At 40.1% G+C, this 12,746-nt stretch overlaps 1 protein-coding gene across 4 annotated transcripts in view; it reads left to right on the top strand.

The window, feature by feature from the left end:
* The first annotated feature begins 1,315 nt into the window (after positions 1-1,315).
* Positions 1,316-12,746, top strand: part of LOC139684649 (3'-5' RNA helicase YTHDC2-like) — a 32,530-nt gene continuing 21,099 nt past the window's right edge. For 2 of the 4 annotated variants that reach the window (XM_071580788.1, XM_071580787.1), the window contains exons 1-8: positions 1,316-1,636; positions 1,916-2,006; positions 3,500-3,696; positions 5,390-5,589; positions 6,210-6,376; positions 9,119-9,221; positions 10,406-10,562; positions 12,390-12,497. In XM_071580788.1, the coding sequence (XP_071436889.1) occupies positions 1,489-1,636; positions 1,916-2,006; positions 3,500-3,696; positions 5,390-5,589; positions 6,210-6,376; positions 9,119-9,221; positions 10,406-10,562; positions 12,390-12,497 (1,171 nt within the window). In that variant the 5' untranslated portion in view covers positions 1,316-1,488. The remainder of the gene's footprint in view (positions 1,637-1,915; positions 2,007-3,499; positions 3,697-5,389; positions 5,590-6,209; positions 6,377-9,118; positions 9,222-10,405; positions 10,563-12,389; positions 12,498-12,746) is intronic. The other 2 variants (XM_071580790.1, XM_071580791.1) reach the window with 2 other exon arrangements.

Genomic DNA, 12,746 nt, shown 5'->3' with positions numbered 1-12,746 from the left:
GTGACTTGGGAGAGACCCTAAAAAAACCCTTTTATGTGTGCCTTTCCCTGATCAGGCTGTGCATCCACACTTGACTCACTACAGTAATCTCACCAACTATATACAAAATGGTGTAGCAACAGAAAGACTGAAATAATTTTAGAAATTTAATGACACTGTTATATTTAATGAGACTCGTACGCTCTGGAAATTTTAACACATGCTTTGAATCCTTCCTGCTCCAAAGATCTTGGGTGAGCTCACGCAGTGCGGAAGGTGCATGCTTGGAGAAGAGTGGCTCTGAAGGTGGTGGCCCAGAGCCTCGTTTGGGTTGCCAGACTCCTAACAAAACTTCCCTCTCTGACCACGTCAGGACTCCCTTGGTTGCGGATGTAATGTTCACTGTCAATCCTCATTGGGCTGAACAAAGACACCAGTCCACGTGTCAGGGAACTCCCATCCTTTTATTATTTAGTTGCCTTAACTCTGGCAACTAGCCCACTAGATAATCATGGAAGTGTTGGCTAACAAGCTCTCCCCTTTTACAACTTAACAAGCTCCCAGTCCTCACCAGAGACTTTGGTACAGAGAAGGGGCAGAATACGGCAGCTGCACTTGGCCATGACAAAACAAGAAAGGAGAGAAATAAAGACAGAAAAGAGAGATAGAGAAGGAAAATTTTGTTGACTCTGTGATCCTGTAAGACATTCGAAACAAGAAGGCAGGGGACTGCAACATTACCCAGCTGCATTTACTATCATTCAATTAAACCGCGTGAGTCGTGACCTGATAGGTGTCCGTACCACTCGCGTAGTTACGGCCGACCGGGATACCGCTGCCTGACAGCGATACCGCTGACTGGGATGCCGCTGCCTGACTGCGATGCTACCGTCTCACAGAGCCTCGACAAGGCAGTTTAATGCCACCCTGACGCCCGACCCCGTCAGATCTCGGAAGCTAAGCAGGGTCAGCCCCGGCTGGTACTTGCAAGGGAGACCTCGTGGGAATACCGGGGGCTGTAGGTTCTAGTCCTGAGGACTTTTCACTGTCACCGTCCAAGCTCGTTCGCTCGTGGCAGGTGAACCTCAGGAGTTAAAGTGTGGGGCGAGTTCTGCGCACGCTGTGCCTCACCTAAAAAATCCACTGCGCAGGCTGGAAGGGCACACCCACGTGGGGAGAGCCCTTTCCAAACCTTCGTTCGGGAAGCCTGGCCATGCTGACAGCGCCCTGACATCCACAGCCCACTGCTGGAACCCTCCCCACGGACGGCTCCGCTCCCGGCCCGCCCCTGCAGGCCCCGCCCTGCACCCGCGCGCGGCAGGACGTCATTGCGGCGCGCCAGCACCGCTGCGTCTGCGGTTGTGTGGGGTGTCTTGTGCCGTGGGGTCTGCGCGCGGGGCGTCTGTGCCTCGGGGTCTGTGCGGAGTGTCTGTGCCGGGACCTGTACCGCGGGGTCTGTGTCCCGGGGTCCCTGTGCGGGGGGCCCCCTGTGCGCGGGGCCGCCTCGACATGTCGCGGCGCAGGAGCGGCCCCGCGCGGCAGCCCGACAGGGGCGCGGGTAGGGGCGGCAGAGGCCTGAGGGATGTCCGCGTTGACGAGGAGGTGGAGATCGCGGTGAACCTCGCCCTGGAGCGGTTCCGCTACGGCGAGGACACAGGTGCGTGCGGCTGCCCGGCCGCGGGAGGGGCGAGGCCAGGGCGGGGCTGATGATCAGCGGGGCCCGCGGGCGCTTCCCCGGGAGCAGCGTCTGGTGGGCCCGTCCTGGAGCCCCGAGGTCCCTGCCCGTGTTCAGGGGCAGCGCTGCCGCCAGTCCCGGTGTTCGGGGCCGCGTGGTGGGTTTGGGGAGCGATAAACTCGCAGCACTGAGGTAATGTGTCAAGGATAGTGCCTCTTGCGTTGTTACGCCTGACTGTAATTTGTTTTATTATGTCTCTAGAAATGGAATTTCCCTCTTCTTTCACTAGTACTGAAAGAGCGTTTGTTCACCGGCTCTGTCAGTCTCTTGGACTGATATCTAAAAGTAAAGGGTAAGCTGGACTCTGACTTTCATGTAGTATTTTGTCTTTTTGGTGCGAATTTATGGAATTTCTTTACTAGCATTAAATCGATCTGTATTTCTAGCATATCTTCAGCTGTTGCAGGGAATAGTAGTAGATTAAAAAAAAACTTTAGACATAAAATTAAGCATCTGATGTGTTCTTAAAAGAACTTGGGACATACTAGTTTGAGATAGCCTACTTCTGTGGATTTCATGTCCATAAAAAAAGACTTGTCTCCAAGATGTGATCTGTTTGGGATTTTTTCATGCACTATGTGCTCAAAGGTTTTACATAGAGTCTGTATGTAAATCTAAATGTAACTGTAAAATGTCCAAAAGCGTGCCTCTGGGGGGAAGTGCAGGAGAAGAGGGTTGGAGTGTTGCCAGCAGGTGGAGGGAGGTCATCCTTCCTTGCTACTCAGCACTAATTAGGCTACATCTGGAGTGCTGTGTCCGGTATTGGGATAACCAGGAGGAGAGAGTTCCATGATGGAACAACAGGATGATGAGGGGACTGCAGCATCTCTGAGGAAAGGGTGAGAAGGACTATTCAGCCTGGAGAAGACAAGGCTCAAGGGGATCTCATCAGTGTGTGTAGGTACTTGAAGTGAGGATGAAGAAAGGACAGAACCTGGGTCTGCCAGAGTGGCTGTGCCTCTTCTCACAGAGGCTGCTCAGCCCAGTGCCTGGATGCCTGCACCATTCTTCCAGCCCTGCCAGGGACAAGGCTCTTGGCTCTTAGTGTGACCTTCTGTTCTTACCCTGAAAAGTCGTTCTCAAGGGGTTAACACGTTGTTATAGCCCGGGCACAAGGTAATTCAGTTTCAAATATTTTTACATCAGTTCTTTACATTTCTGTGTTTGAGTTTAGTCTGAGGACAAATGCAGTGTAACAAGTGTTTTGGCTCTATTTCTACATAGAAAATCTTTGATATGAACATTATTGGAATCTAATTTATTTTATTGGATTTTGTTAATGCTTGAAATGTCACTAGCAGCCAGCTTGTTTGTCTGTTCTGCCTGTTTGTTGATTTTTGACCTCTAAATCTTTTAAGTTAGTCTAGAAATCGGTTTTGCATAGTAACTCCCGATGTTAATTGATAGAGTGATGGACAGAGCTGGCTGTATTTTGAGGGGCAGGTGCAGGGATGGACCTTTAACCAGCATACAGCAGAACAGTGTCACATTATGGAGGCCTATTTGTAAGGTTGTGCTGGGGATGGTGATCTGAAGTCTGCCGTGTCTGTGCTGCACTACCACATGTGAATAGAGGGTGCGTGTAGTGGTGGATATGACTGTGGATGTTCCTGATAGTTTGGTGTGCATTATGCTACATAGGGCATCATTTGGAAGTTTCTAGTTATGATGTTATATTTGAAATTAATTTGACAGCCATCTTGAAAAAATTATGGTCAAGGATTGTTGCATTCAGGTAACTAGTTTGCTTATTCCTAAAACACTTTTTTATTCCGCCCCCCGCAGAAAAGGAGCAAATCGATACCTAACTGTAAGGAAAAAGAATGGATCAGAACAAAAACGTCCAGTAATGACTTGTGCCTTGACTCCTGGTACAAAATATGCTGTGTGTAATTTAATTCAGAATTTCCCAGTCACAATTAGAGAACGAGCAGAACTTCTACCAAAGACGGAGCGAGGAGATACCTGTGCTGTTGAGTCTGGTATGTTCAGCATGTATTCTGATATGGACTTGTCAATTAACACTACTTGACAAAACAACCTAGAACCCAACCAATACAAAACAAACCCCTCTATGTTCTGTTTCCTCTCTTGTCCTACCTGACACCTTTCCCTTGAAACAAACCCATAAATTCTCTTGACTTTTAATTGTAGGGTCTTTTAAAACTGGTGTCATGAGAAGCTCAGACAGTCATGTCACACACATTTCAGTGTCTTCCTTTGTGCCAAGTTAATTTTGAATCTTTGAGCCAGTTCCAGCCAAATTTTTTAGAAGTACCTTTGTGGAATGTGTGTTTCTGTGAGGTGAGATTGAAAAAACAGGTATTACTGTGACTCTGTATAAGAACACTCACATGAGGAGGCTGGCTGTTCTGCCTTCTGAAATCCATTTTATGTTTTCTCTTGTCTTCTTCTAAAATAGATTTGGTCTTTAAGAGGCTATTCTTGATTCCTAGAATAGGTAAGAGTTCGCTAGAAGGCAAACTTCTGATACAGTATCAGTTTTTCTAAACAATGCTTTTAATAAGAGTGTTGCTTTAACATTTATGAGTGTAAGAGATATGTTGTATTTCTGTGCATAAAGTTGAGTGTAGTGAACAGAAAACATCCCAGCATGCCTTGTTTCATGGGATATTTCTGATTCATAATGTTCATGCTTTATGTGCTTCCTTTGCTGCTTTTGTTTTTCAATTGTTTCATTTATTTAATAGGATTGTTTAATGAGCAGAGGGAAACTCTAACAAAAGTACTGAAAAGCAATTCCTTAGGTATGTAAGGCATAAATTAATGAATAGTGTAAAATTTATTTTTACATCTCCAGAATGGGTCCTGGCTCTTGTAATCTATTGGTCTATTTCTGTCTTAGTAAGACAGTGTTTGTCATTTAATATGTGAGTCTGTTAATCATGCTAAATATGTATACTTGAGTTTACAGTGAGCTTCTTATTCTTCTGGAAGATAATTATTAAGCAGTTATAGACTAGCATTTAAAATACTGAGTTTGAAGTAGCTTCCTCAGAAGACGTACAGGGTTTTTTGGCCAGTTATGCCTTGCTTTCTAATGCATCACACTGTTGTGTGGATCCAGGGCTCTAGATACAGCATGGTTCAATTGGTATGAGTTAAGACAAATCTTATGGACTGCAGTGTTAGGTTATGTAAGAATGACAGAAAGGAGATCTTAGAAAAAGAGTGAGCATGTGAAAGAAGGCACATGAATGACAGTAAAGTTATCTTTTTGTTGGAAGACATGCTTGTCTGTTTGGAAGAAGTTAAGTGTTTAACTCTATGATGGATATTTGTAGGCAAACAGTGTGAATGCGAATGTGTAAATAGATACAAAAGCCAAGACAATGTGCTAGACTTTGTGGTTTAGTTTCTGGTTTTCTTTCAGCTTCTCATTACCTTATTTCACTTTGAGAAATGCATTGGAATAGTCCAGTTTTGCTCAAAATATCTATGAAAATAAAAAGATGTTTGGAAAATATTTATTTTAAGCACCATATCAAGATGTGTTACTGCAAATATTATTTTTAAATATGTGATGTGTTTTTCCCTTTATCTGCAGGGTTACATATAAAGTTGTGAATGTTAATTTTTAAGTGCAATTTTTAAGTAGTGTTTAATGACCTTCCTCTGTGTTTCTATGAGTAATTTCTCTACTTCTCTTTACAGAAAACAAAGAAGTAAATAGGACAAGTGGACGACTTAATGATGGTATACCCCAGGTTCCAGTGAAAAGAGGAGAATCAGAGTTTGATTCCTTCAGGCAATCACTACCAGTTTTTGAAAAACAGGAAGAAATTGTCAAAATAATCAAGGAAAATAAAGTTGTTTTGATTGTAGGAGAGACGGGATCAGGAAAAACTACTCAAGTATGTTTCTCCATTAAATGTAAAAGGGAACAGTATTTATGCAGAAGTAATGCCAGATTTTTAATAGTTCTGTGATAAGGGATTTCTTTATGCTAGTTTTAAGGCTTTTGTTGTCCTATATGGTTGAAAGTCTTTTGTTCAGTTAACTTTCCTGCTTTTGAAATACTAACCCAGCAGATGTAAACTAAAAGCATAAATGGTTCTGCACAGTATTCTCATAGATACCAGTTTTATATTAAAAAAATCATAGAATATTGAAAGGAAAGTAGCTGTGATTTTGTACAGCCTTTTTCCTTTCAAATTTAGTTTTATTCTTAGTATCTGGAGTAGAATATTACATTAAAATGAGAGATTACCTACAGGGCTTTTTTTGTAGATTTCCATGAGTAGGGAGAGAAAAACTTCAGGCGTTTTTGTTTGTTTGTTTTTAACAGATTAAACAGTAGCAGAAATTTATTTTTGTGGCCTTTCTGCCATTTCAGGTACTTTTGCAGTGATAATTTATTGTGAGTCCATTTGCAACCTGTGTAATATTGAGATGCAGTTAAGTTGTTTCATCATGGTAAAAAAAGCTGTGACTTTATCAAACTGCAGAGTAAATTGAAAGCACTTCTTTACAGATCCCTCAGTTTATTCTTGATGACTGTTACAAAAATGGAACTCCCTGTCGTATATTTTGCACTCAGCCAAGACGTTTGGCAGCGCTTGCTGTGGCTGAAAGAGTGGCAGCAGAAAGAAGAGAAAAGATTGGCCAGACAGTTGGTTATCAGATCCGATTAGAAAGCAGGTACTAATGATATTTTTTACAGTCAATTGATCTCGTGTTGGTGTTGTTAGACTTGTGTAGATTTAAACTGCAGTGTATTTGAGATACATTGTTGTAAAATCTCCATGTGTAATTATAAATAGGATATCTTACTTTGGGTAATGTATATATAAGGGTGAAAAGGACAGTTTTCTTCCTATATTTTGCAGTTTTGTGTGGTGAGTTGTTTTATAGAGTGGAACTACAAGTGATTTCTCTTGATACCTTCTAGGGTGAGTGTGTGTGGAAATCCTTGTTTTCAGATTAAGTCTACATTTCCCCCCTTTTTTATTCCTTACTTTAACATTTGTAAATCTGAAAGTTCTGCAAGCCTTGAAGATAGATGAGAAGAGCAGCATGTTGTAACAAATGCAATATAGTGAGACTTGATAGACCATGTACAAGGAAAAACAGCAAAATTGAAAAGTGAATGATGAAGTTGAGCTTTATTTATCAGTCTATTTTGGGTTCAATTTACTCTGTTTTAGCTTTTGTATTTCAAACATGATGTAATATGAAAGTAGAGATTTTTAGATCGCCTGAAGAATTTATTCCTAAAGCAGAGCCGAAATGGATGGTTTCTAAATTCGTTGAATTGTGTAGATAGTGGGATTTTCAGGAATGAACAGTAGTTGGGACATGAGTGAGAAGAAGATGGCAAAAGGTATGGCTGATTATGTTGCTTATATGGGTGAAGATAACACAGAGCTAATGAATGCACTTAACCAGCAAAGCCAAGTTAGGAATTTGAATATGCATTCAAAAGCTCATAAGGCAATAACCTTAGGGATTAAGAGAGGTAGTAAAGATGAATTGCAAACAATGTGGGCAACAAATGTGTGGAAGGATTATGCTGGCTGCTGAAATAGAGCAAAGTATAAATGGAAGAATTACTTGAACCAGTGTGGAAAACTCTGCTTAAGAAGAATCAGTAAGTTCAGTGGAGAAAGAGCAAAAGGGAGACATGACAATTCCATGTGGACAAAAAAAGATAATGGGTGGAGGTGTTTACAGTAACACAGAATTCTGGTTTTTTTAGTTTTATTAGTAATGATTTATAGAAGACTGATGAAGAAGAAAGGAGTAGAGATGGGTAAAGCATTTCCATTTTGTATGTGTTCCTTGAGTTTAAGAGGATTTTTGAAGTGAGGGTTCAATTCTAAACTTGGAAAGAAATACATATATGATGACTAGTAAGATCGTATCTTTCTTTGTATAGTACTCTGCAGTGCTTTTCTGAAAGTTTTCAGTACTTAAGGTGGCAGTAGGAGAGAAAGTAGTGACTATTGTAGTTTTCACTTGCACAGCTAACTCTGCAGTGGGAACTAGATAGTTGTAAAGATTTTTAAATTCTTGAAAAATTAAAGCATTTGAAAAAGTTCAGCTGACTTCTTTGTGATTCAGTCAATTATAGTGTGTTGGGTTTCTGTGGCAAGGTTTTGGTAGTGGCGGGGCTCCAGGAGTGGCTTCTATGTGAAGAAGCTTCCTGCATGTCTGATAGAGGTGTTGCCAGCTGGCTCCAGGAGAGACCTGCCACTGGCCAAGGGTGAGCCCATTGGTGGCAGTGGTTGTGCCGCTGGGATAACATATTTAAGAAGGGGGAAAAAATGTGCACAGCAGTGACAGCAGTGCAAAGAGAGAGTTGTGGCTATTGTTAGAGGAACAGCAACTCTGCATACACCAAAGTCAATGCAGAAGGAGGGGAAGGAGGTGCTCCAGGCACCGGAGGAGAGATTCCCCCTGTGGCCCATGGAGGACTGACCCCATGCCAGACCAGGTGGTTACCTGAGGGATGCTGTGACCCTGTGGGAAGCCTGTGCTGGACCAGGGTCCTAACAGAACCTGTGGCCCTATGGAGAGGGAAGGGAGTATGCACTGGAGCATATTTGTTGGCAGGACATGTGACCCTGTGGGAGGCCCATGCTGGAGCAGTCTGTTCTGAATTGACTGCACCCCATGGGAGGGACCCCGTGCTGGAGTAGTTTGTGAGGAGTCCTCCCAGCGAGGAGGAAGGAGCAACAGAGGCAACATGTGGTAAACTGACCACAGCCCCCAGTCCTCATCTCCCTGCACTGCTGAGGGGTAGGAGGTAGAGAAAATTGAAAGTAAAGTTAAGCCTGGGAAGAAGGGAGAGGTGGAGGAAAGGTGGTTCTGATTATCCCACTTCGATTTAATTGATAATAAACTAAACTAAATTCCACAAGTCAAGTCTGTTTTGCATTTGATGGTACTTGAAGAGCAATCTTTCCCGGTGCTTATCTTGACCCATGAGCTTTTTGTTGTGTTCTTTCCCCTGTCTGTCTGAGGGAGTAGTGACAGAACAGCCTGTCTGGGCACAAATACAAAGACTATATCCAAGCATCTGCTGAAGAATTGGAACCTGTTTTTCCAAAACAGACCACACTGAATTTTCCAGTAAATTAAACAGCACAGAGAGGTTTTCAAGGTTCTGTTTCACTTGCTTATTAACTTAGAAAAAGACCAAATCTCACCTTGTCAATCCATTGTCTGAATTTAAGGAGTGTAAGCACTAAGAATCCTTAGGAACTCTTTGTGAATGGGAATAGTTTATAAACACAGAGTATGCATGAACTCTTTGGTGAGAGAACTGTGGTTCCACTTCTGGTGAGCAGCTGCTCAAAACTTTAATCTTCAGTAAACAGTAGAAAGCTAACAGCATTTAAATGGTGAAAAACTGAAATACCTTTATGAACTGTTTTATAGGATTTCTCCAAAGACACTGGTAACATTTTGCACCAATGGCATTCTGCTTCGCGCGCTCATGGCAGGAGACAGGACCTTATCAACTGTGACACATGTTATTGTGGTAAGGATTTCGGTTGTATTTCAAGTGATGCTATGCAGTATGTATCACTTGTCAATTGGAAGATGAGATCCTAGTTTTCTCTATTAATTTGCTGAATGTTTAAGTTCTTTTTGTTTGGTTAGAATCTCAAGTAACTTTAAAGATTTTTTGAGTCTTTAGCATGCATGCTTTTCCATTTTTTGTTGTTTTGTTTTTGTTTTGTTTAGTTTTTGGTTTTTTGTTTGTTTTTTTTTCCCAATTAAAAGCATCTTAATTTAGGTTCATGCCAGTAATTAACTTTGGAATTGTGGAGGGCAGAGGTCTAAATTTCTCTGAACTTGCTCTATCAGCAGAAGGGCCTTAGGGAAACTTACATAGCTATGGTTCAATGTGACTATTGGAATTTCTGTTATCATATATTTGTCTTAGCAGTACCAAATTTACAGTCCATTTGTTAGGCTAATGTTTTCAAGATAATACATAGTCTTAATTTCTAGCAAATTATTTGTGTGTTAATGTATGATTATCAGAATTTCCTGTTGTGAAGGTTGGTAAGACAATGGAACCAGAGTTCTGTAGTTTTGAAAACAGAAAAAACCTGTCCCTTTACCAAAGAGAAAAAAACTATGAGAATTATTTATACATTCTTGCCTTCAGCCTGCAAATCTTGTGTTTGAGTTCTTGTTTCATTCATTCACAACGTAAAACAGAAGATAGACAAAGATCATTTATCATTCATGTGCATGATAAGCCTTGTGAGTTAATGGATCTAAGCTTTCTCATTCTTTGGTACCATGCAGTTCTTTAGATGCGTGTCGGTTGTTAAGTGAGATTTTATTAAAATAAAATTTGTAGGAGTTGTGGATTGTGGCGTTATCTTGGAAGTGAGTTTCAAGTACAAGAATTAGAGAAGTTTCATACATTCACTTTGGTCTTGGAAATTGAGGTCTGCATGGTTTTTGCATGATAGTGCAGTCTGCTCTGGTATCTATAAAACCTTTTGAAGCTTTTTTTTTACTTTTACATAGGGTTTTTTTTTTAATCCTTCCTTAAGCTAGACTTCCACATTTTAATGCCTCTGTCATGTACCACCAACTCATATATTTTAGTTTTTTAAAGAGTTCTTATTTGTGAAAAGTTGTGATCCTGTACCTGTGATGTTTATCTGTTATTTTTGTTTTTCTTTTTTCTTCCTTTTGTTACAGGATGAAGTACATGAGAGGGATAGGTTCAGTGACTTCTTGATAATTAAACTGAGAGATGTGTTGCAAACTCAGACTAATTTAAAACTAATTATTTCTAGTGCTGCTCTAGATGCAAATCTCTTTATTAGGTATTTTGGATGTTGCCCAGTAATACACAGTAAGTATTTCTGTAACTCTTAAGTCTGAGAATATCTGCCCTGAGACTCACAGATCTTACTGAACTGTACCAAACCATTTTGACAAAAGGCGCGTGATAAATACACTGAGAGTTACAGCTCTTTGTTTACTCGTGTTTGTTGTTTCTTAACTATCTGCATTTGCTCCAGAGGGAAGTATTTTTATGACTGGAAGTTCTGTAAATTCAGGAATGTCCTGGCCTTCTCCATGTTCAATTAAAGAGAGAGGAAAAGGTGCTTAAAGTGCTGGTCTCTGGGACAATATAGACTGTAGGATCTATGAGAGTCTTGTCTGTGTATCTGTTAATACATTCCAGTAAATTCTAGATCTTCAAACCTCACAGAGATTGCTGCTGGTTACTGGATAAAACACAGACAACTGTACCTGTTCATTTCAGAAACACGGTCCTAGGCAAATTCGGTTTTTATGTTTTATTCACATGATTCTTTGCTTTATTTAGAATCTATTCTAAAAATTGTGGGATAATTTTAATTGTGAATATTTCTGAGAAAGAGTTAATTTTTCTTATTTACGTAAAGAAGTGTTCATTTCTGTTTCTCATTTCTGAACTTCTGCCTTGCATCTTGTTGGAGGCAGAAATCTGGAAATTACACAGATCTTAGTGTTTGGCAAATTTTTTTCTGAGAGAAGAGACCTCATTGTAATTGGTATGTGGCTTTCTAGTTTACTCTTCTGTCAGCTTTCTATTGTTTTAGATCAATAGGTTTGTTTTGGAAATTTTGACAGCTGTCTCTTTCTCCAGTTTACCATAGTGGTTATCCTGTTACTACATGCTGGACTTCACGGGCTAATCATAAATGAAAAGATGATTTTTTTCATTTTTGATAATTTAAGAGTTAAAAGAAGATGATTCGTTAATGTAATGAAAAAAGCTTTATTCCCTTTCATCGATATACCTGACAAAATCCTGACCACAGAAACCAATGTTTTGTAGTTGTGGGTTCTGTAGTACAGAGTTTGTGATCAATGTTAGAAGACTTGCTCCATGACAGCTTTCAAAAGTATGGGAATTGTAGCTCTACCTTTCAGAAGGAGAGAAGAATCCTAGGTGATATAAACTCAACTGTGGCAAATGTCTGCTAAGAGACCAGAAATTTGAAATGTAGAGATATTAATTCCTGTGTAAAACCATAATTTAATGTCTATAAATAAGGTCTAGAAAACAGAGCTGTTAAAAGAGAAATCAGAGCAAATTCTTACACAATAAAGACCGTTGGAATGTCTCATTTGTTGGGAAGCATTTGGTAAAGAAAGCCAAATTTGGCTGCAATGATTTAGGACAATGAGAGAAGTTCATGTCCTCATATACTTTTCTGAAAGAAGGTACTTGATTACAAAGGTCCCAGTCTACTTGTGGGATATTGCAATAAAGCAGTAGTAATTGCTCTTACATTGTGGAATTCAGGTGGCTTACACAGTGAATTCTTTTTTTTCCCCTAAGCAAAAATGGCTATTTTTTTGATCATTTGATAAAATTGCAGTAAATAACTGCCAGTCTTTCATCTCTTGCTGTAACACTTAATAGAATTGAAGAGGTTAATGAGAAACAAGGTAGCAGCTAGCATTTGCCTTTGAAGTGGTGTTTATTTATGGCCCAGTCACTTAATGAAAATGAACGTAAGTGCAGGTATTCTTAGAAGATGGTTCAGGGAAAGTAATAATTACTTAAATCAGGTCCCAGTAGTGTTTCATTCACTTTTCATGTCTATAAAAATTATTTTAAAATTAATATGATAAGTGAAGCTAGAGAATATCTAATCTTCCATGAATTTTTTTATACTTTCAGTCCAAGGAAGACCTTTTGAAGTTAAAGAGATGTTTTTGGAGGACATTTTACGAAGTACTAAATATACAAACAAAGAGATGGTGAAGTACAAAAAAGAGAAGCAGCAAGGTTGGTGGACTTGTTATTTGTAAAAGGTTGGCAGTGAATCTCATTGACTGATTGAACAACAAATATGGTGATTCTCTGTTAAAATTCCAAAGTCAGAGTATTGACTGAGACATGATTATCAGATGACAGAAAGTATTTTGCAGCTCTGTGTTTACACTGTTGTAGTTTGTGATTTAAAATAATACTTTCATTTTCTTTTAGTGGTGGCATTCTTACTGCTTAAAGTTGATAAATGTTAAATTTTTCCTA

Source organism: Pithys albifrons, chromosome Z (assembly GCF_047495875.1).
Source record: "Pithys albifrons albifrons isolate INPA30051 chromosome Z, PitAlb_v1, whole genome shotgun sequence".
In the NCBI taxonomy this organism is placed as follows: Eukaryota; Metazoa; Chordata; class Aves; order Passeriformes; family Thamnophilidae; genus Pithys; species Pithys albifrons.
The sequence above is the reverse complement of the archived record's forward strand: the minus strand, read 5'-3'. Positions and strand labels throughout refer to the sequence as shown.